This window comes from Sphaerodactylus townsendi, linkage group LG04 (genome assembly GCF_021028975.2).
Source record: "Sphaerodactylus townsendi isolate TG3544 linkage group LG04, MPM_Stown_v2.3, whole genome shotgun sequence".
Lineage (NCBI taxonomy): Eukaryota > Metazoa > Chordata > Lepidosauria > Squamata > Sphaerodactylidae > Sphaerodactylus > Sphaerodactylus townsendi.
In genome coordinates, this window is record NC_059428.1 from 4,916,082 (window position 1) to 4,938,596 (window position 22,515).

General features: G+C 68.1%; 2 protein-coding genes across 6 annotated transcripts in view; one reads left to right on the forward strand and one right to left on the reverse strand.

Annotated features, from left to right (window-relative positions):
- Positions 1-22,515, reverse strand: part of LOC125431935 (zinc finger protein 383-like) — a 190,526-nt gene that overhangs the window by 31,229 nt on the left and 136,782 nt on the right. The window lies entirely within an intron of this gene.
- LOC125431936 (zinc finger protein 664-like) overlaps positions 13,950-22,515 on the forward strand; it is a 46,401-nt gene continuing 37,835 nt past the window's right edge. Inside the window, exons 1-5 of one of the 5 annotated variants that reach the window (XM_048495182.1) lie at positions 13,950-14,038; positions 14,881-14,952; positions 15,155-15,296; positions 17,131-17,460; positions 18,129-18,721. In XM_048495182.1, coding sequence (XP_048351139.1) covers positions 15,248-15,296; positions 17,131-17,460; positions 18,129-18,721 — 972 coding nt within the window. In that variant the 5' untranslated portion in view covers positions 13,950-14,038; positions 14,881-14,952; positions 15,155-15,247. Of the gene's footprint in view, positions 14,039-14,880; positions 14,953-15,154; positions 15,297-17,126; positions 17,461-18,128; positions 18,821-22,515 lie in introns of all 5 variants that reach the window. The other 4 variants (XM_048495181.1, XM_048495177.1, XM_048495179.1 and 1 more) reach the window with 4 other exon arrangements.

The window sequence follows — 22,515 nt, forward strand, 5'->3', positions numbered from 1 at the left end:
GGGGGGGGGGGGGTGGGGGGGGGGGGGGGTGGGGGGGGGGGGGGGTGGGGGGGGGGGGGGGTGGGGGGGGGGGGGGGTGGGGGGGGGGGGGGGTGGGGGGGGGGGGGGGTGGGGGGGGGGGGGGGTGGGGGGGGGGGGGGGTGGGGGGGGGGGGGGGTGGGGGGGGGGGGGGGTGGGGGGGGGGGGGGGTGGGGGGGGGGGGGGGTGGGGGGGGGGGGGGGTGGGGGGGGGGGGGGGTGGGGGGGGGGGGGGGTGGGGGGGGGGGGGGGTGGGGGGGGGGGGGGGTGGGGGGGGGGGGGGGTGGGGGGGGGGGGGGGTGGGGGGGGGGGGGGGTGGGGGGGGGGGGGGGTGGGGGGGGGGGGGGGTGGGGGGGGGGGGGGGTGGGGGGGGGGGGGGGTGGGGGGGGGGGGGGGTGGGGGGGGGGGGGGGTGGGGGGGGGGGGGGGTGGGGGGGGGGGGGGGTGGGGGGGGGGGGGGGTGGGGGGGGGGGGGGGTGGGGGGGGGGGGGGGTGGGGGGGGGGGGGGGTGGGGGGGGGGGGGGGTGGGGGGGGGGGGGGGTGGGGGGGGGGGGGGGTGGGGGGGGGGGGGGGTGGGGGGGGGGGGGGGTGGGGGGGGGGGGGGGTGGGGGGGGGGGGGGGTGGGGGGGGGGGGGGGTGGGGGGGGGGGGGGGTGGGGGGGGGGGGGGGTGGGGGGGGGGGGGGGTGGGGGGGGGGGGGGGTGGGGGGGGGGGGGGGTGGGGGGGGGGGGGGGTGGGGGGGGGGGGGGGTGGGGGGGGGGGGGGGTGGGGGGGGGGGGGGGTGGGGGGGGGGGGGGGTGGGGGGGGGGGGGGGTGGGGGGGGGGGGGGGTGGGGGGGGGGGGGGGTGGGGGGGGGGGGGGGTGGGGGGGGGGGGGGGTGGGGGGGGGGGGGGGTGGGGGGGGGGGGGGGTGGGGGGGGGGGGGGGTGGGGGGGGGGGGGGGTGGGGGGGGGGGGGGGTGGGGGGGGGGGGGGGTGGGGGGGGGGGGGGGTGGGGGGGGGGGGGGGTGGGGGGGGGGGGGGGTGGGGGGGGGGGGGGGTGGGGGGGGGGGGGGGTGGGGGGGGGGGGGGGTGGGGGGGGGGGGGGGTGGGGGGGGGGGGGGGTGGGGGGGGGGGGGGGTGGGGGGGGGGGGGGGTGGGGGGGGGGGGGGGTGGGGGGGGGGGGGGGTGGGGGGGGGGGGGGGTGGGGGGGGGGGGGGGTGGGGGGGGGGGGGGGTGGGGGGGGGGGGGGGTGGGGGGGGGGGGGGGTGGGGGGGGGGGGGGGTGGGGGGGGGGGGGGGTGGGGGGGGGGGGGGGTGGGGGGGGGGGGGGGTGGGGGGGGGGGGGGGTGGGGGGGGGGGGGGGTGGGGGGGGGGGGGGGTGGGGGGGGGGGGGGGTGGGGGGGGGGGGGGGTGGGGGGGGGGGGGGGTGGGGGGGGGGGGGGGTGGGGGGGGGGGGGGGTGGGGGGGGGGGGGGGTGGGGGGGGGGGGGGGTGGGGGGGGGGGGGGGTGGGGGGGGGGGGGGGTGGGGGGGGGGGGGGGTGGGGGGGGGGGGGGGTGGGGGGGGGGGGGGGTGGGGGGGGGGGGGGGTGGGGGGGGGGGGGGGTGGGGGGGGGGGGGGGTGGGGGGGGGGGGGGGTGGGGGGGGGGGGGGGTGGGGGGGGGGGGGGGTGGGGGGGGGGGGGGGTGGGGGGGGGGGGGGGTGGGGGGGGGGGGGGGTGGGGGGGGGGGGGGGTGGGGGGGGGGGGGGGTGGGGGGGGGGGGGGGTGGGGGGGGGGGGGGGTGGGGGGGGGGGGGGGTGGGGGGGGGGGGGGGTGGGGGGGGGGGGGGGTGGGGGGGGGGGGGGGTGGGGGGGGGGGGGGGTGGGGGGGGGGGGGGGTGGGGGGGGGGGGGGGTGGGGGGGGGGGGGGGTGGGGGGGGGGGGGGGTGGGGGGGGGGGGGGGTGGGGGGGGGGGGGGGTGGGGGGGGGGGGGGGTGGGGGGGGGGGGGGGTGGGGGGGGGGGGGGGTGGGGGGGGGGGGGGGTGGGGGGGGGGGGGGGTGGGGGGGGGGGGGGGTGGGGGGGGGGGGGGGTGGGGGGGGGGGGGGGTGGGGGGGGGGGGGGGTGGGGGGGGGGGGGGGTGGGGGGGGGGGGGGGTGGGGGGGGGGGGGGGTGGGGGGGGGGGGGGGTGGGGGGGGGGGGGGGTGGGGGGGGGGGGGGGTGGGGGGGGGGGGGGGTGGGGGGGGGGGGGGGTGGGGGGGGGGGGGGGTGGGGGGGGGGGGGGGTGGGGGGGGGGGGGGGTGGGGGGGGGGGGGGGTGGGGGGGGGGGGGGGTGGGGGGGGGGGGGGGTGGGGGGGGGGGGGGGTGGGGGGGGGGGGGGGTGGGGGGGGGGGGGGGTGGGGGGGGGGGGGGGTGGGGGGGGGGGGGGGTGGGGGGGGGGGGGGGTGGGGGGGGGGGGGGGTGGGGGGGGGGGGGGGTGGGGGGGGGGGGGGGTGGGGGGGGGGGGGGGTGGGGGGGGGGGGGGGTGGGGGGGGGGGGGGGTGGGGGGGGGGGGGGGTGGGGGGGGGGGGGGGTGGGGGGGGGGGGGGGTGGGGGGGGGGGGGGGTGGGGGGGGGGGGGGGTGGGGGGGGGGGGGGGTGGGGGGGGGGGGGGGTGGGGGGGGGGGGGGGTGGGGGGGGGGGGGGGTGGGGGGGGGGGGGGGTGGGGGGGGGGGGGGGTGGGGGGGGGGGGGGGTGGGGGGGGGGGGGGGTGGGGGGGGGGGGGGGTGGGGGGGGGGGGGGGTGGGGGGGGGGGGGGGTGGGGGGGGGGGGGGGTGGGGGGGGGGGGGGGTGGGGGGGGGGGGGGGTGGGGGGGGGGGGGGGTGGGGGGGGGGGGGGGTGGGGGGGGGGGGGGGTGGGGGGGGGGGGGGGTGGGGGGGGGGGGGGGTGGGGGGGGGGGGGGGTGGGGGGGGGGGGGGGTGGGGGGGGGGGGGGGTGGGGGGGGGGGGGGGTGGGGGGGGGGGGGGGTGGGGGGGGGGGGGGGTGGGGGGGGGGGGGGGTGGGGGGGGGGGGGGGTGGGGGGGGGGGGGGGTGGGGGGGGGGGGGGGTGGGGGGGGGGGGGGGTGGGGGGGGGGGGGGGTGGGGGGGGGGGGGGGTGGGGGGGGGGGGGGGTGGGGGGGGGGGGGGGTGGGGGGGGGGGGGGGTGGGGGGGGGGGGGGGTGGGGGGGGGGGGGGGTGGGGGGGGGGGGGGGTGGGGGGGGGGGGGGGTGGGGGGGGGGGGGGGTGGGGGGGGGGGGGGGTGGGGGGGGGGGGGGGTGGGGGGGGGGGGGGGTGGGGGGGGGGGGGGGTGGGGGGGGGGGGGGGTGGGGGGGGGGGGGGGTGGGGGGGGGGGGGGGTGGGGGGGGGGGGGGGTGGGGGGGGGGGGGGGTGGGGGGGGGGGGGGGTGGGGGGGGGGGGGGGTGGGGGGGGGGGGGGGTGGGGGGGGGGGGGGGTGGGGGGGGGGGGGGGTGGGGGGGGGGGGGGGTGGGGGGGGGGGGGGGTGGGGGGGGGGGGGGGTGGGGGGGGGGGGGGGTGGGGGGGGGGGGGGGTGGGGGGGGGGGGGGGTGGGGGGGGGGGGGGGTGGGGGGGGGGGGGGGTGGGGGGGGGGGGGGGTGGGGGGGGGGGGGGGTGGGGGGGGGGGGGGGTGGGGGGGGGGGGGGGTGGGGGGGGGGGGGGGTGGGGGGGGGGGGGGGTGGGGGGGGGGGGGGGTGGGGGGGGGGGGGGGTGGGGGGGGGGGGGGGTGGGGGGGGGGGGGGGTGGGGGGGGGGGGGGGTGGGGGGGGGGGGGGGTGGGGGGGGGGGGGGGTGGGGGGGGGGGGGGGTGGGGGGGGGGGGGGGTGGGGGGGGGGGGGGGTGGGGGGGGGGGGGGGTGGGGGGGGGGGGGGGTGGGGGGGGGGGGGGGTGGGGGGGGGGGGGGGTGGGGGGGGGGGGGGGTGGGGGGGGGGGGGGGTGGGGGGGGGGGGGGGTGGGGGGGGGGGGGGGTGGGGGGGGGGGGGGGTGGGGGGGGGGGGGGGTGGGGGGGGGGGGGGGTGGGGGGGGGGGGGGGTGGGGGGGGGGGGGGGTGGGGGGGGGGGGGGGTGGGGGGGGGGGGGGGTGGGGGGGGGGGGGGGTGGGGGGGGGGGGGGGTGGGGGGGGGGGGGGGTGGGGGGGGGGGGGGGTGGGGGGGGGGGGGGGTGGGGGGGGGGGGGGGTGGGGGGGGGGGGGGGTGGGGGGGGGGGGGGGTGGGGGGGGGGGGGGGTGGGGGGGGGGGGGGGTGGGGGGGGGGGGGGGTGGGGGGGGGGGGGGGTGGGGGGGGGGGGGGGTGGGGGGGGGGGGGGGTGGGGGGGGGGGGGGGTGGGGGGGGGGGGGGGTGGGGGGGGGGGGGGGTGGGGGGGGGGGGGGGTGGGGGGGGGGGGGGGTGGGGGGGGGGGGGGGTGGGGGGGGGGGGGGGTGGGGGGGGGGGGGGGTGGGGGGGGGGGGGGGTGGGGGGGGGGGGGGGTGGGGGGGGGGGGGGGTGGGGGGGGGGGGGGGTGGGGGGGGGGGGGGGTGGGGGGGGGGGGGGGTGGGGGGGGGGGGGGGTGGGGGGGGGGGGGGGTGGGGGGGGGGGGGGGTGGGGGGGGGGGGGGGTGGGGGGGGGGGGGGGTGGGGGGGGGGGGGGGTGGGGGGGGGGGGGGGTGGGGGGGGGGGGGGGTGGGGGGGGGGGGGGGTGGGGGGGGGGGGGGGTGGGGGGGGGGGGGGGTGGGGGGGGGGGGGGGTGGGGGGGGGGGGGGGTGGGGGGGGGGGGGGGTGGGGGGGGGGGGGGGTGGGGGGGGGGGGGGGTGGGGGGGGGGGGGGGTGGGGGGGGGGGGGGGTGGGGGGGGGGGGGGGTGGGGGGGGGGGGGGGTGGGGGGGGGGGGGGGTGGGGGGGGGGGGGGGTGGGGGGGGGGGGGGGTGGGGGGGGGGGGGGGTGGGGGGGGGGGGGGGTGGGGGGGGGGGGGGGTGGGGGGGGGGGGGGGTGGGGGGGGGGGGGGGTGGGGGGGGGGGGGGGTGGGGGGGGGGGGGGGTGGGGGGGGGGGGGGGTGGGGGGGGGGGGGGGTGGGGGGGGGGGGGGGTGGGGGGGGGGGGGGGTGGGGGGGGGGGGGGGTGGGGGGGGGGGGGGGTGGGGGGGGGGGGGGGTGGGGGGGGGGGGGGGTGGGGGGGGGGGGGGGTGGGGGGGGGGGGGGGTGGGGGGGGGGGGGGGTGGGGGGGGGGGGGGGTGGGGGGGGGGGGGGGTGGGGGGGGGGGGGGGTGGGGGGGGGGGGGGGTGGGGGGGGGGGGGGGTGGGGGGGGGGGGGGGTGGGGGGGGGGGGGGGTGGGGGGGGGGGGGGGTGGGGGGGGGGGGGGGTGGGGGGGGGGGGGGGTGGGGGGGGGGGGGGGTGGGGGGGGGGGGGGGTGGGGGGGGGGGGGGGTGGGGGGGGGGGGGGGTGGGGGGGGGGGGGGGTGGGGGGGGGGGGGGGTGGGGGGGGGGGGGGGTGGGGGGGGGGGGGGGTGGGGGGGGGGGGGGGTGGGGGGGGGGGGGGGTGGGGGGGGGGGGGGGTGGGGGGGGGGGGGGGTGGGGGGGGGGGGGGGTGGGGGGGGGGGGGGGTGGGGGGGGGGGGGGGTGGGGGGGGGGGGGGGTGGGGGGGGGGGGGGGTGGGGGGGGGGGGGGGTGGGGGGGGGGGGGGGTGGGGGGGGGGGGGGGTGGGGGGGGGGGGGGGTGGGGGGGGGGGGGGGTGGGGGGGGGGGGGGGTGGGGGGGGGGGGGGGTGGGGGGGGGGGGGGGTGGGGGGGGGGGGGGGTGGGGGGGGGGGGGGGTGGGGGGGGGGGGGGGTGGGGGGGGGGGGGGGTGGGGGGGGGGGGGGGTGGGGGGGGGGGGGGGTGGGGGGGGGGGGGGGTGGGGGGGGGGGGGGGTGGGGGGGGGGGGGGGTGGGGGGGGGGGGGGGTGGGGGGGGGGGGGGGTGGGGGGGGGGGGGGGTGGGGGGGGGGGGGGGTGGGGGGGGGGGGGGGTGGGGGGGGGGGGGGGTGGGGGGGGGGGGGGGTGGGGGGGGGGGGGGGTGGGGGGGGGGGGGGGTGGGGGGGGGGGGGGGTGGGGGGGGGGGGGGGTGGGGGGGGGGGGGGGTGGGGGGGGGGGGGGGTGGGGGGGGGGGGGGGTGGGGGGGGGGGGGGGTGGGGGGGGGGGGGGGTGGGGGGGGGGGGGGGTGGGGGGGGGGGGGGGTGGGGGGGGGGGGGGGTGGGGGGGGGGGGGGGTGGGGGGGGGGGGGGGTGGGGGGGGGGGGGGGTGGGGGGGGGGGGGGGTGGGGGGGGGGGGGGGTGGGGGGGGGGGGGGGTGGGGGGGGGGGGGGGTGGGGGGGGGGGGGGGTGGGGGGGGGGGGGGGTGGGGGGGGGGGGGGGTGGGGGGGGGGGGGGGTGGGGGGGGGGGGGGGTGGGGGGGGGGGGGGGTGGGGGGGGGGGGGGGTGGGGGGGGGGGGGGGTGGGGGGGGGGGGGGGTGGGGGGGGGGGGGGGTGGGGGGGGGGGGGGGTGGGGGGGGGGGGGGGTGGGGGGGGGGGGGGGTGGGGGGGGGGGGGGGTGGGGGGGGGGGGGGGTGGGGGGGGGGGGGGGTGGGGGGGGGGGGGGGTGGGGGGGGGGGGGGGTGGGGGGGGGGGGGGGTGGGGGGGGGGGGGGGTGGGGGGGGGGGGGGGTGGGGGGGGGGGGGGGTGGGGGGGGGGGGGGGTGGGGGGGGGGGGGGGTGGGGGGGGGGGGGGGTGGGGGGGGGGGGGGGTGGGGGGGGGGGGGGGTGGGGGGGGGGGGGGGTGGGGGGGGGGGGGGGTGGGGGGGGGGGGGGGTGGGGGGGGGGGGGGGTGGGGGGGGGGGGGGGTGGGGGGGGGGGGGGGTGGGGGGGGGGGGGGGTGGGGGGGGGGGGGGGTGGGGGGGGGGGGGGGTGGGGGGGGGGGGGGGTGGGGGGGGGGGGGGGTGGGGGGGGGGGGGGGTGGGGGGGGGGGGGGGTGGGGGGGGGGGGGGGTGGGGGGGGGGGGGGGTGGGGGGGGGGGGGGGTGGGGGGGGGGGGGGGTGGGGGGGGGGGGGGGTGGGGGGGGGGGGGGGTGGGGGGGGGGGGGGGTGGGGGGGGGGGGGGGTGGGGGGGGGGGGGGGTGGGGGGGGGGGGGGGTGGGGGGGGGGGGGGGTGGGGGGGGGGGGGGGTGGGGGGGGGGGGGGGTGGGGGGGGGGGGGGGTGGGGGGGGGGGGGGGTGGGGGGGGGGGGGGGTGGGGGGGGGGGGGGGTGGGGGGGGGGGGGGGTGGGGGGGGGGGGGGGTGGGGGGGGGGGGGGGTGGGGGGGGGGGGGGGTGGGGGGGGGGGGGGGTGGGGGGGGGGGGGGGTGGGGGGGGGGGGGGGTGGGGGGGGGGGGGGGTGGGGGGGGGGGGGGGTGGGGGGGGGGGGGGGTGGGGGGGGGGGGGGGTGGGGGGGGGGGGGGGTGGGGGGGGGGGGGGGTGGGGGGGGGGGGGGGTGGGGGGGGGGGGGGGTGGGGGGGGGGGGGGGTGGGGGGGGGGGGGGGTGGGGGGGGGGGGGGGTGGGGGGGGGGGGGGGTGGGGGGGGGGGGGGGTGGGGGGGGGGGGGGGTGGGGGGGGGGGGGGGTGGGGGGGGGGGGGGGTGGGGGGGGGGGGGGGTGGGGGGGGGGGGGGGTGGGGGGGGGGGGGGGTGGGGGGGGGGGGGGGTGGGGGGGGGGGGGGGTGGGGGGGGGGGGGGGTGGGGGGGGGGGGGGGTGGGGGGGGGGGGGGGTGGGGGGGGGGGGGGGTGGGGGGGGGGGGGGGTGGGGGGGGGGGGGGGTGGGGGGGGGGGGGGGTGGGGGGGGGGGGGGGTGGGGGGGGGGGGGGGTGGGGGGGGGGGGGGGTGGGGGGGGGGGGGGGTGGGGGGGGGGGGGGGTGGGGGGGGGGGGGGGTGGGGGGGGGGGGGGGTGGGGGGGGGGGGGGGTGGGGGGGGGGGGGGGTGGGGGGGGGGGGGGGTGGGGGGGGGGGGGGGTGGGGGGGGGGGGGGGTGGGGGGGGGGGGGGGTGGGGGGGGGGGGGGGTGGGGGGGGGGGGGGGTGGGGGGGGGGGGGGGTGGGGGGGGGGGGGGGTGGGGGGGGGGGGGGGTGGGGGGGGGGGGGGGTGGGGGGGGGGGGGGGTGGGGGGGGGGGGGGGTGGGGGGGGGGGGGGGTGGGGGGGGGGGGGGGTGGGGGGGGGGGGGGGTGGGGGGGGGGGGGGGTGGGGGGGGGGGGGGGTGGGGGGGGGGGGGGGTGGGGGGGGGGGGGGGTGGGGGGGGGGGGGGGTGGGGGGGGGGGGGGGTGGGGGGGGGGGGGGGTGGGGGGGGGGGGGGGTGGGGGGGGGGGGGGGTGGGGGGGGGGGGGGGTGGGGGGGGGGGGGGGTGGGGGGGGGGGGGGGTGGGGGGGGGGGGGGGTGGGGGGGGGGGGGGGTGGGGGGGGGGGGGGGTGGGGGGGGGGGGGGGTGGGGGGGGGGGGGGGTGGGGGGGGGGGGGGGTGGGGGGGGGGGGGGGTGGGGGGGGGGGGGGGTGGGGGGGGGGGGGGGTGGGGGGGGGGGGGGGTGGGGGGGGGGGGGGGTGGGGGGGGGGGGGGGTGGGGGGGGGGGGGGGTGGGGGGGGGGGGGGGTGGGGGGGGGGGGGGGTGGGGGGGGGGGGGGGTGGGGGGGGGGGGGGGTGGGGGGGGGGGGGGGTGGGGGGGGGGGGGGGTGGGGGGGGGGGGGGGTGGGGGGGGGGGGGGGTGGGGGGGGGGGGGGGTGGGGGGGGGGGGGGGTGGGGGGGGGGGGGGGTGGGGGGGGGGGGGGGTGGGGGGGGGGGGGGGTGGGGGGGGGGGGGGGTGGGGGGGGGGGGGGGTGGGGGGGGGGGGGGGTGGGGGGGGGGGGGGGTGGGGGGGGGGGGGGGTGGGGGGGGGGGGGGGTGGGGGGGGGGGGGGGTGGGGGGGGGGGGGGGTGGGGGGGGGGGGGGGTGGGGGGGGGGGGGGGTGGGGGGGGGGGGGGGTGGGGGGGGGGGGGGGTGGGGGGGGGGGGGGGTGGGGGGGGGGGGGGGTGGGGGGGGGGGGGGGTGGGGGGGGGGGGGGGTGGGGGGGGGGGGGGGTGGGGGGGGGGGGGGGTGGGGGGGGGGGGGGGTGGGGGGGGGGGGGGGTGGGGGGGGGGGGGGGTGGGGGGGGGGGGGGGTGGGGGGGGGGGGGGGTGGGGGGGGGGGGGGGTGGGGGGGGGGGGGGGTGGGGGGGGGGGGGGGTGGGGGGGGGGGGGGGTGGGGGGGGGGGGGGGTGGGGGGGGGGGGGGGTGGGGGGGGGGGGGGGTGGGGGGGGGGGGGGGTGGGGGGGGGGGGGGGTGGGGGGGGGGGGGGGTGGGGGGGGGGGGGGGTGGGGGGGGGGGGGGGTGGGGGGGGGGGGGGGTGGGGGGGGGGGGGGGTGGGGGGGGGGGGGGGTGGGGGGGGGGGGGGGTGGGGGGGGGGGGGGGTGGGGGGGGGGGGGGGTGGGGGGGGGGGGGGGTGGGGGGGGGGGGGGGTGGGGGGGGGGGGGGGTGGGGGGGGGGGGGGGTGGGGGGGGGGGGGGGTGGGGGGGGGGGGGGGTGGGGGGGGGGGGGGGTGGGGGGGGGGGGGGGTGGGGGGGGGGGGGGGTGGGGGGGGGGGGGGGTGGGGGGGGGGGGGGGTGGGGGGGGGGGGGGGTGGGGGGGGGGGGGGGTGGGGGGGGGGGGGGGTGGGGGGGGGGGGGGGTGGGGGGGGGGGGGGGTGGGGGGGGGGGGGGGTGGGGGGGGGGGGGGGTGGGGGGGGGGGGGGGTGGGGGGGGGGGGGGGTGGGGGGGGGGGGGGGTGGGGGGGGGGGGGGGTGGGGGGGGGGGGGGGTGGGGGGGGGGGGGGGTGGGGGGGGGGGGGGGTGGGGGGGGGGGGGGGTGGGGGGGGGGGGGGGTGGGGGGGGGGGGGGGTGGGGGGGGGGGGGGGTGGGGGGGGGGGGGGGTGGGGGGGGGGGGGGGTGGGGGGGGGGGGGGGTGGGGGGGGGGGGGGGTGGGGGGGGGGGGGGGTGGGGGGGGGGGGGGGTGGGGGGGGGGGGGGGTGGGGGGGGGGGGGGGTGGGGGGGGGGGGGGGTGGGGGGGGGGGGGGGTGGGGGGGGGGGGGGGTGGGGGGGGGGGGGGGTGGGGGGGGGGGGGGGTGGGGGGGGGGGGGGGTGGGGGGGGGGGGGGGTGGGGGGGGGGGGGGGTGGGGGGGGGGGGGGGTGGGGGGGGGGGGGGGTGGGGGGGGGGGGGGGTGGGGGGGGGGGGGGGTGGGGGGGGGGGGGGGTGGGGGGGGGGGGGGGTGGGGGGGGGGGGGGGTGGGGGGGGGGGGGGGTGGGGGGGGGGGGGGGTGGGGGGGGGGGGGGGTGGGGGGGGGGGGGGGTGGGGGGGGGGGGGGGTGGGGGGGGGGGGGGGGGGGGGGGGGGGGGGGTGGGGGGGGGGGGGGGTGGAGGGGGGGGGAGGTGGGGGGGGGGGGGGGAGGGGGGGGGGGGGTTTGGCGGGGGGGGGGGTGGGGGGGGGGTGTGGGTGGGGGGGGGGGGGGGGGGGGGGGGGGGGGGGGGTCGCCGGGGGGTGCGGGGGGGGGGGGGGGGGGGGGGCAGAGGAGAAGAGGCAGGCAGAACAGGTGTGAGGGCTTCATTCCTTCCAGCTCTGTCCAATTCAAGGTACAGTATTTCACCTTCTCCTAAGGCTTCCCCAAGTACAAATGATACCAAAGTTCTAATCCTCTGGATTTGGATTGCAGCGCATGAGCAGTCTCTTCTTCTGGGGAATTTCCATTCCTCCAGATAGTTCAACAGTGGTTGAAAGAAAACCCCTACTGGGTCTACTTAAAGCACGATGCAGTGTCTGGGGAGTGGGGCCAGATCTGTTCCTTTGGTGTGGTGGTTGAGAGAGGTAGACTCCTCCATTGGGGAAAGAGTGCAATCCAAGTTTTTAAGATCATTAGTTCAGGGTTCCAAAAAAATGCTTCCAACTCATGGATTAGGCTTGAAACCGGGATGCTAAAAGTTGAAGCTCTTAATCAGCCTACTATCAATCAAAAAATGGCTTGGCTGCATTCATAACTCCACAAGGCCCTCTCCCATTGGTCCTTCAGGGTAATTTTCAGTCCAGTTGGTATAAGAAAGTCCAAACCACCAGCATGGATAATTCTCCATACAAGCTCTATTAGCCATGGGAGCTGATAGTCTGGCCCGGATACAGGTCAAGCAGAGAATTTTTTTGATATTGAGAGACAAACAGATCTCCTAAAAACACTCTAAGGTTGCACTGGAACACCTAAGATGGCAAGTAACAACAGCACCATATTTGTTTTTCCTTGAAAACAGCAACACAAGAAAGAGCTTTCTCATTGGCCAGATGTAATTCTCTTCCCTCCCTCAAGCTGTTAAGGAGGGGAAATACAAGAAAATCCCTTATGAAAAAGAGAGCTTGCCTGCCCTCTGCCCACTAGGCGAAATAGATACATTAGGAACACATGTTATTTAGATGTCCCACTTTTGAAAAGCCCCTCGAAAAGGAAATCCCCTCAGCCCAGCCATGACAGGTCTAATATTAGGCCTAAACTACAAAGATGTACTGGCCTACATATTGACAGGTAGGGACCAGAAAATTACACGGGCAATGGCCGTTTTTTGTCTCTTTAATCTACAAACACAATAAGAGACATCTGCCGTAGTTGAATAGTTTAGGGAGGGAAAGACTGAAGAAACTGTGATCCTTAGGAAGATATGGTCGGAGGTCGGGAGTTTCTAGTAATGTCCCTATAGGTTTTGTAGCGCAACACTGCACAGGCACTTTACAAGTGTAGTTATATTAACTTTTTAATCTTTTGACATAATCAAATGTATTTTATCTACTACTTGCATTTTTTTTAGCGAGAGTTGACCTTTTAGTAAACGGTCACCCGACTGTGTATAAGTGCACTTCTCCAGTTAAGTATTATTATGTGCTGGTCTTTGACTGCAATAAAGAATTTTGCTTCAATTCTGCACTCCTTCCTATGAGTGGTGGCCTCCAGTTTGGTAAACCAGGTCTGTTTCCGTCTGCTCCTCCACATGAAGCCTGCTCTGTGTCCTTTGGTTAGTTATAGTCACCTCTCCCAATCCTCTGAGCCCCACCTGCAACTTATCCTGAAATCCAGGCTCCATCCCTGAAGACTGGAAGATGGCCAATGTCACACCTCAATCTTTTAAGAAAGGATCTAGGGAGGACCTCGGAAATTACAGGCCGAGTCAGTTCTGACATCTGTTCCTGAAGTAAATTAGTAGATTCTATCATTAAAGTTAAAATTATTAAACATGTAGAAAAGCAAGACCTGCTGAGAAAGAGTCAGCATGGCTTTTGCAGAGCAAATCCTGTCTTACAAACTTACTATTATTATTATTATTATTATTATTATTATTATTATTTATTTATTTATTTATTTATTTATTTATTTATTTATTTATTTATTTAATTTGTATACCGCCCGATCCCCGAAGGGCTCCGGGCGGTGAACAACATTCACTACAACATCAACAGGAGGCGGATGGTACTAGAGTTCTTTTTGAGGGTGTAAACAGGCATGTGGATAAGGGGGAACCAGTGGACATTGTCTACTTGGATTTCCAAAAGGCTTTTGACAAAGTTCCTCACCAGAGACTGTTGAGAAAACTCAGCAATCAAGGAATAAGAGGGGAAGTCCTCCTATGGATTAAAAACTGGTTGAAACTGGTGGGGGGGAAATGGGAAATTCTCACAATGGATTGATGTAGGGAGTGGTGTCCCCCAAGGATCTGTTTTGGGACCAGTGCTCTTTAACCTATTCATAAATGCCCTGGAAGTAGGGGTGGGTAGCGTGGTGGCCAAGTTTGCAGATGATACCAAATTATGTAGTGTGGTGAGAACCAAGAAGGATTTCATGTAAGAGCTCCCCAAGCTGGACCTTGACAAATTAGGTGCATAAGAAACAGCAAACGCAGTTCAATGGGTAAAATGTAAAATGATGCACACATAGGGGCAAAAAATCCAAACCCCTAGTTAACATACACGCTACAGGGGTCAGTGCTATCTGTCACAGACCAGGAAAGGGATTTGGGCATCTAAAGGAGAAGGTTCCATGGGAATGTCAACTCAAATGCATGGCAGTTGTGAAAAAAGGCAAATGCAAGTGCTGGGGATCATTAGGCAAGGAATTGATAATAAAAGCAGTGGTGCGACTGCACTTGGAGTAATTGTGTTCAGTTCTGGTCGCCACATCTCAAAAAAAGGATATTGAAGAGAGAGAAGAAGTGCAGAGAAGGGGCAACGAGGGATGATTGAAGGAATTGAGCAACTTCCTTATGAGGGAGAGGCTGGGCTGCATTTGGGACTCTTTAGTTTGGACAGGAGATAAAGTTTGAGGGGGGATATGATTGAAGTCTATAAAATTATGCATGGGGTAGAAAATGTTGACAGAGAGAAATGTTTCTCTCTTTCTCACAATACTAGAACCAGGGGGCATTCATTGAAAATGCTGGGGGGAAGAATTAGGACTAATGAAAGGAAACACTTCTTCACGCCACGTGTGATTGGTGTTTGGAATCTGCTGCCACAGGATGTGGTGGATGGCCACTAACCTGGATATCTTTAAAAGGGGCTTGGACAGATTTCATGTGGGAGGTCGATCATGGCTACCAATCTTGATCCTCTTTGATGTGAGATTGCAAAATGCCTCAACAGACCAGGTGCTCGGGAGCAACAGCTGCAGAAGGCCATTGCTCTCACATCCTGCATGTGAGCTCCCAAGAGCACCTGGTGGGCTAATTGCAGGAGTAGCAGAGAGCTGGACTAGATGGACTCTGGTCTGATCCAGCTGTTTTGTTCTTATCTTCTTATGCCTCACAAGGTCTTTTTTGTGGGGAGAGGAAGGGAAGGAGTTTGGTAAAGCCACTTTGACATTCTTGTGTCCAGAAAAAAGGGGTGTAACAAAGTTCTTCTCCTTGTATTCTTTGCTATGCTACTGCTCTGTCAGAGGTTGGCCCATTCTGTGAAGATGGAAGCTGAGTTGGAAAGAGCTCCATTGGGAGGCAAGGGCAGCCAGTGCCAGGCCCAGGAATGTGCCCAAGATGGCCTCTCACATGGTGTGTAAGGACTCCATTCTGACTCAATGGCATTGGGGCACCCAGTGAATTCGATGGGTAGAGAATTCTAGTCAGGAAAAAAATGAAACGCTTTTTCATCCATATTGTGGTGCTCAATGTTCAATAGTTGGGATTCCTATAGAACTGGATTAGAAAATTCCTCCCATAGATTACAATATCTACATCCTCCTCCTTTCTCCATTAGAGAGACACACAAGGAGCTCAAAACAAAGCAGACAAATCTCAGCCGAAGTCTCTTCGGTCTCTAGAATCAACAAAGTCTGCGTGTTCTAAAGCAAGACGCAAATGCTTGTGCCTCATGCTTATCACATTTGACAAGGCACTCCAGTGCCAGAGCCCTGGGATGAGGGATGCCAGGAATAGGGGTGGGCAGGGCTTGAGGTAGGTGGTGATGCCATGCTGATAGTTGCTCTGTGGCCAAAAACCCAGATGTGACATCAGTGGATCAGCAGATGCTCTGGACACTCCACACAACCCTCTGCTTCTGCACATACTGAATTCAAGCTTGGGGATTTTTAGCCTGTTGTGCATGCGACTTTCCAGATAATTTCCCTGTTTTTCTTCCACCAACCTTGGATTCAAGTGCCCACCCAGGTGTCAGTGGTATCTCTAGTCCCCCAAGGCTGATGGGGAACCCTTTGTGTTTCTCTTCCGCCTCTCCCACTACTCTACCAGAAAGGCTGAGTCTTCTTGCTGAGTGTACATAGGGCAAGGTTTCACAGCCCTGGGAACTGGAGTGCAGGAAGCATGATTCACACAAGCCAATAGAATCAGAAGTCGAGGCTATTACTCTTTCTTCCCTTTCCTCCCTCGCTGCATAGACAGCCAAGAATCAGGGTTGATCTGTTCTGTCTGCAGAGGTGTGGAGAACAGCTGCTGTACCTCCAGTCCAGGTATGTAGATGAGCAAAGGGACAGCTGGGGTCCGGGCTTCACCTTTCTCAAGGGGACTTTTTTTCTCCTGCAGCTGGTGCTGAGGGGCTCCAGGCAAGAGGCTCCTGAACGCCACTCCTTTTACACCCTTTAACCCTTCCCCTTTCAGCACACCATTTCATTCTTGCACACCTCTGAAGCCTGAATCTGCCTTTTCTTTCAGTCTCTGGTTTCTTTTGAGGACGTGGCCGTGTCTTTCACAGAGGCAGAGTGGGCACTGCTAGATCCAGTCCAAAGAGCTCTTTATGAGGACGTCATGCTGGAGAATTATGGGAGCGTGGCTTCTCTGGAAGGACCCGCCACAGGTGCCAGACTCCGCCACATTTCTGCCTTTGGGATTGTACATGAATCAAAATGTTGGAACAGTACAAGCCATGCGTTGAGGTCTGTCCTACTATTTGCTCCCTCAGCAAGGCAAGTCCCAACTTGGCAGGATCTCTCAGCATAATCGTAGATTCAGCACGTGTAGGTAGAGTGACTCAAGCTCTGTGGTGGTTTGTCCATGTCAACTGAGTCCAGTACATTAAGCCATCACCCAATCCTCTGGGCAACTGTGTAAGAGGCCACATCCTAATTTCTCAGTTGCCATACATTAGAAAACAATTGGGGGGAGGGAGAGAAAATATCTTATGGGACTTGAATGTCTAGTTAGTCCTGCTCAGTTTTGTTTGGAAAGTCTGGTGTAGAAAAAATATCAAAGACTCAGGCTTTAAAAGAAAAGGAACACTTTTGCTGTGTGGAATTAATATCTCCCACATGGCGGTCTCTCTAAGAGAGTCACACCCAGCCAGACAAAGACCTTTATTTTTTATAGTTACAAAGAATGCATACGTCACAATTGGAACCCGTCCCCTTACATGCATATATACCCTGTGTGACCATATTTCTCCAAGATCCAGTCCTCGTGATGTAAGCTGAAATCAAAATGACCCTTCTGCCTCTCTGGCTACCAATCTTGATTATGGCTTATGGCTACCAATCTTGATTATGGCTACCAATCTTGATTATGGCTACCAATCTTGATCCTCTTTGATCTGAGATTGCAAATGCCTTAACAGACCAGGTGATCGGGAGCAACAGCCGCAGAAGGCCATTGCGTTCACATCCTACATGTGAGCTCCCAAAGGCACCTGGTGGGCCACTGCGAGTAGCAGAGAGCTGGACTAGATGGACTTTGGTCTGATCCAGCTGGCTTGTTCTTATGTTCTTATGTTCTGAACAAAGACAGCATGGTGCTTCTCTTCGAAGTGAGGTAAAGGGATGTCTGGCTTGTGTCAAGGTAGTCTGGTACCTTAATTCCTGAGGGAGGGTTGTACCAAGGGAGAGACATCTCCAGTGTAAAAAGATTTCGCCTAAATACAACTTATTCACTAAAAAGTTAAAGATGATTATAGAAATTACTATGAAATGTGATTTTATAGAATACATTTCATGCATACTTTTCATATATCTCACTATCATTTCAGTGTTCATTAACCATATCGAAAAGCTCAATTTCAACAATCTCATAAGCTTCAGCTCTCCTCTGACCTCTTAGCCCTGTACCACACATTCTTTAGTGATGTGATCTTCCCTGCATTTTGTCAAGTTGTGTTTCTGCAGGTTGGGCTGGGGAATGCAGGCTGTGTTGCTGCTTTCTGTTTTGAGCCTCACGGGTCTCTTATCTGCTCTGGCCTGTGGTGAAGCAAGGCCAGACAGAGCGAACGTTTTACTGTTCTGGTTCACATGGAGTGTGTGTGTGTGTGTGTGTGCGTGTGTGTGTGTGTGTGTGTGCGTGTGTGTGTGTGTGTGTGTGTGTGCCTTGCAACATATTATCAAGTGTTCTGAGAGAGACTCCTCAAAACACTCTTCTGTTACCTTCCTGACATAAGCAATAAATCCTGTGAACTTTCAAGTGTTTTATTGTCTGTTCAGGGGAGTTTTGACACATTTACTGCTGACCAGTTGGCCTAGAGAGAGAGAAAACCATCTTGAATCTTTGATCATATTGGTTATATAGATCCTGAATATAATTTTCAGACCTAATCTTCTGTCCCACAATCTGATAAAGAAAATGGTCACCCATTAATGATCAGTGCCTGGTGGGTGTCTTGGCTTCTTGCCCATGTGCTAACTGGACCTCTTTCTTTCTTCCAGGAGAACATGGACAGGAGATGATTGGGGGAAACAAAGGGTTTTCTGTGGAAAAAGACAAGGATGATGTTTCAGAAGGAAATGTTGAGGACAGAGACCAACCACCAAGGCAGGGTGGAAGCCATGCAGACAGGACAGCAGATAAGCCCGTTCTGTCCCATGGAGGATGCTCCTGTGAAAGTCCAGTCCAAGAAGTAAGATCAACCAAAACAAGAACAAATGAATGTCTTCGTGCTAACCAGAGAATCTGCTCCAGGGAAAACACAAATGAAAATCTGGCCTCTGGAAAGACCTTCAGTCAGAACTCAGCCCTTTCATCTCATCAAACTCAGTCAGGTGAGGAGGTGTATTAATCTTTAGATTGTAAACCAAGCTTTTCTGATGCAGCAGGCTTGAATGACGTTTAAATATGTATAATAATGTAGTGAAACAAGTTTGTGTAGAGCAGTGGTTCTCAACCTGTGGGTTGGACCCCTTTGGGGGTCGAATGACCCTTTCACAGGGGTCGCCTAAGACTCTCTGCATCAGTGTTCTCCATCTGTAAAATGGATAAATGTTAGGGTTGGGGGTCACCACAACATGAGGAACTGTATTAAAGGGTCGCAGCACTAGGAAGGTTGAGAACCACTGGTGTAAGAAGAAGAAGAGTTTGGATTTTTATCCCCCCTTTCTCTCCTGTAGGAGACTCAAAGGGGCTTACAATCTCCTTGCCCTTCCCCCCTCACAACAAACACCCTGTGAGGTAGGTGGGGCTGAGAGAGCTCCGAGAAGCTGTGACTAGCCCAAGGTCACCCAGCTGGCGTGTGTGGGAGTGTACAGGCTAATCTGAATTCCCCAGATAAGCCTCCACAGCTCAGGCGGCAGAGCGGGGAATCAAGCCCAATTCCTCCAGATTAGATACACGAGCTCTTAACCTCCTACGCCACTGCTGCTCCTCAGGGAACTTCTAGGGAAGATCAGACTTCCTTGTGTAGATTCTAACAGGATTTATCTTTTTATCCAAGCAGGGGATGCACAGTGGAATGAGGGTGATGGGGCAGTGCTAAATGAAGTCCAAAATGAAGATTTGGAAGGAATGTTCTGGAATCGAGGTGGCCCTAATAAGCAGAAAAGAAGTCACATGACTGAAAACAGGGTTAAACCAATTTCATGCCAAGGGCATGATTTCCATGAACTAATCCAAACAGCAGAGGGAGCAAAGACGTGCTTTGAATGTGGGATGACCTTTACAAATCAAAGCCAATATGAGATCCATCTGCAAATGCACATTGGAAAGAAGACCCATCAATGGTTGGATGTTGGAAAGAATTGTGTTCGTGGAACAGATCTACATAGCCGTCAAAAAACATATGAAAGAGAGAAATCTTATAGCTGTACAGGAAGTGGCAAGAGCTTCTCACACAAACCAGACCTTTCTGAAAACTATTGTGGGACTCATTCAAGAGAAAATCCATTACTCTGCATAGAGAGTAGAAAGGCCTTCTCTGGTATAAGAAAGGGTAATGTACATCTTCCGAAGCACCGTATAAAAAGGGCACATAAATGTTTTTGGTGCAGAGCGTTCTTCAGCTGCAGATCAAAGCTCCTGGTGCACAAAATAATTCACACAAAGGAGAGACGTTTTGAATGCTCAGTGTGTGGAAAGACATTCAATTGGAGTAGCAGTCTTCAACAGCATCAAAGAACTCACACAGGGGAGAGACCTTTTGAATGCTCAGAGTGTGGAAAGAGATTCAGTCAGAATAGCACTCTTCAAAGACATCAAAGAACTCACACAAAGGACAAAGCTTTTGAATGCTCAGATTGTGGAAAGAGATTCAGTCTGAGAGGCAATCTTCAACGGGCATCGCCAAAACACTCCGCCAACGGCAAGGGCGAGAGAATTTTGAATAAGTCTGGAGGTGGAAAGAGATTCAGTCGTGAGTGTTAGTCTTCTAAAAAAGAGCATCAAAGAACTCACACAAGGGAGAGACCTTTTGAATGCTCAGACTGTGGAAAGAGATTCAATTGCAGTAGCAATTTCCAACGGCATCAAAGAACTCACACAAAGGAGAGACCTTTTGAATGCCCAGAGTGTGGAAAGAGATTCGTTTTGAGTGGCAATCTTCAAAGACATCAAAGAACTCACACAATGGACAAAGCTTTTGAATGCTCAGAGTGTGGAAAGACATTCAATCTGAGTGGCAATCTTCAACGGCATCAAAGAACTCACACAAAGGAGAGACCTTTTGAATGTTCAGAGTGTGGAAAGAATTTCAGTCAGAGTAGCACTCTTCTAGAGCATCAAAGAACTCACACAAAGGAGAGACCTTTTGAATGCTCAGAGTGTGGAAAGAGATTCCAGTCTGGAGTGGCAATCTTCTTAATGCATCAGCAAGAACCCCGCCATGGTGAAAAGGGAGAGGACCTTTTGAATGTTCCAGAGTGTGGAAAGAGGATTCAGCTCGTGAGTGGCAATCTTCAACAGCATCACAAAGAACTCCCTACACAAAGTTGGAGAGGACTCTTTTGAATGCTCAGAGTGTGGAAAGAGATTCAGTCACAGAAGCCATCTTCAACGGCATCAAAGAACTCACACAAACGAGAGACCTTTTGAATGTTCAGAGTGTGGAAAGAGATTCAGTCGTAGTGGCAGTCTTCAACAGCATCAAAGAACTCACACAAAGGAGAGACCTTTTGAATGCGCAGAGTGTGGAAAGACATTCAGTCTGAGTGGCAGTCTTCAAAAACATCGAATAACTCACACAAAGGAGAGACCGTTTGAATGTTCAGTGTGTGAAAAGAGTTTCAGTCACAGAAGCACTCTTCAGGAGCATCAAAGAACTCACACAAAGGAGAGACCTTTTGAATGCCCAGAGTGTGGAAAGAGATTCAGTCACAGAAGCACTCTTCACGGGCATCTAAGAACTCACACAAAGGAGAGACCTTTTGAATGCCCAGAGTGTGGAAAGAGATTCAAGTGCAGTAGCAATCTTCAACAGCATCAAAGAACTCACAGGAAGGAGAGACCTTTTTAATGCTCAGAGTGTGGAAAGAGATTCAATTGCAGTAGCCACAGCACTGCAACCAGGAAGGAGAGACTCTTTTAATGCCTACAGAGGTGGAAAGATCTCACCCTGCAGCTTCTATCTCTCTCAACAGCATTGGAGAAGTCATGCAGAGGAGAGACCTTTGTAGTGCTCATTGTAAGGCCCCTGCCCAGTCTCAGATGAGGCACCCCAATTTGATCCCCTTCTTCTCGTAATAGTTTGGAGGGAACCCCATGGATAGCAGAAAGTGCTTTTGTATGCTCAGTTTGTGGAGATTCACTCTGTGTGGGTAGTTCACTTGTTCTTTTTGTGTTCTTCTCTGCTTCTTCACTCTGAGTTCTCGTTGTTTCTTTGTACACATCGCTGGAATGCTACATTGGGGCTGTTGATTCCCCTTTTGTCATCCTTTGCTTCGTTTTTTACTTTAGCAATTAATTTTCTCACTCATCCGTCAAGGTTTTTAATTTCATTTGGCTACATAAATAGCCTTTCCTCAGTTCAATAATTTAGCTGATAACCACCTGCCTCTTTTTTTCTTTCTATCTTTTCCCAGCCATTCTGGGGATTATCACCTACTTAAACTTCTTCTAGAATTGAGTCTGAGCTCTAGCCTCACTCAAAGACGGGAATCAGTACTTTAAAAGTAGAATTCTTGTTTTATGGATGGCTAGCATATGAAAGCTAATATATTTAGTGTCCAAACTTGGATCCTTACGAGCAACAGATGATATGTTCCCAGCAGAAATATGTCAGGCCCCTCCATCCCACTACTCAGGCAGGACACAGAATAGGGTCTTTGTTCAGGGCTCGAAAGTGAGGCTCTTTGGAAACATTGGACAGGATCTCTTTCCAGTGCCCTCTCCATCCTTCAGACAGGAGGCTGGTTGCAATGTTTACCCCAGAACTGGAAGAATTATCTAGAATTCCTCTTAGATGCACTGTTCAAGAAGATTGACAGAGGTTATTTCGCAGAAAAAAATCAACGACAAAATTAGCAGTGGTTTTCTTAGATGACCACAAAGTGTTTGATAAGGAAAGTGGGTTATATATTTTGTAAATCTTAAATAAATGTTCATTTTTGCTCAGTCTCAGGGGAGGCATACCTGCTGCTTTGCATCTTTTAATTACTTGACCTGACTGTTCGTGACCCTTGGTGGAATGCTCTGGCCCCCACCTGGTGGAGCCCTCCATCTGGGGAGACCAGAGTCCGGCAGGATACGGTACAGTTCCTCAAGGCCTGCAAGACAGAGCTGTTCCGCCAGGCAAATGGGTGAGGCAGCTATGGTGGTACATCGACAGGCCCCCTTCCCCTACTCCCTTCTATCTTTCATCTTCTCTTGGAGGAAGAGCCAGGGATGCCGGCAACGCCCGTGGAGCTGCGCCTCACAGCAAAAGCAAGCATGTCCCCTGAGAGGGCTGCTCAAGCCTCTGCCAGCCATAATGTGGCAGCCATTTCACAAGCTGCGGCAAAAGCCGCAAAAGAGTAGGAGACTTCAAAAATGGCCGCTACCGCAGAACGCTTAGTTAGCCATGAAAACACACCAGAAGTCCTGGAGCGCCCCCTGCAGCCTGTGTAGGTGGTAGAGCTCCTAACTTCACCCACAAGCTCCCTTGGCAATAGTGGTGTGTAGACCCTCATGTTATTGAGCTGCTGAAGGGTTGTTAGGATGATAGGAGGGTTGTTGCCTACTGCTAGCTGTGGCCAAGCAAGGCTTCCTCAAGAAGGGGGGCGAGACACAAGTCTAAGGCTACCCTTTCTTCCCCCTGGGGGGCCAGGGCCGCAACAGCTGCTACTGGAAGGCTTCTATGGTGGAGAGCCTGGCTCGGAGGCCATCTAGTCTGTTCCCCTGCTTCTTCAAGGCATACGATCCTGGAGCTGGGACTTACTCTGGGGCTGGGACTTAGATCCTCAAGCTGGGACTTAGCAATGAGGGCATTTTTTCTAATAGTTGACCTGGGCTCTTGCCCCGCCTTCCCTCCCTTACCACCTTCCCTCCCATTCCGCTGATGGGCTTCGGATCTGAGCCACGATGAGCCTCCTCCCACTGTGCCTTTGGGGCCAGGGGCAATCCTCCTCCTGTCCTTGGGGCCATGCGCTGGTGAGTGTCTCCCCAGGTGGAGGAGGGAGCAGAATTTGCAACTAAATCAGTGCAGCTGTGTGTGTGCAGGGGATTCCCTGGGTGTGCATGCAGAAAAGGGGGCTTTTTGCTGGTTTGGGAATTCTTTCCCACTCCCATGTTTTGGAAGTGCTGCTCTGCTCCACACAGCGCCTGGCTCCCGATCCCACTGCAGGTCTTTGGGTGGGGGGGGGGGGGAACCCCACCTCCTGGGCAGCCAGCCCTTCCCAGCCCTTCTTCCCAGC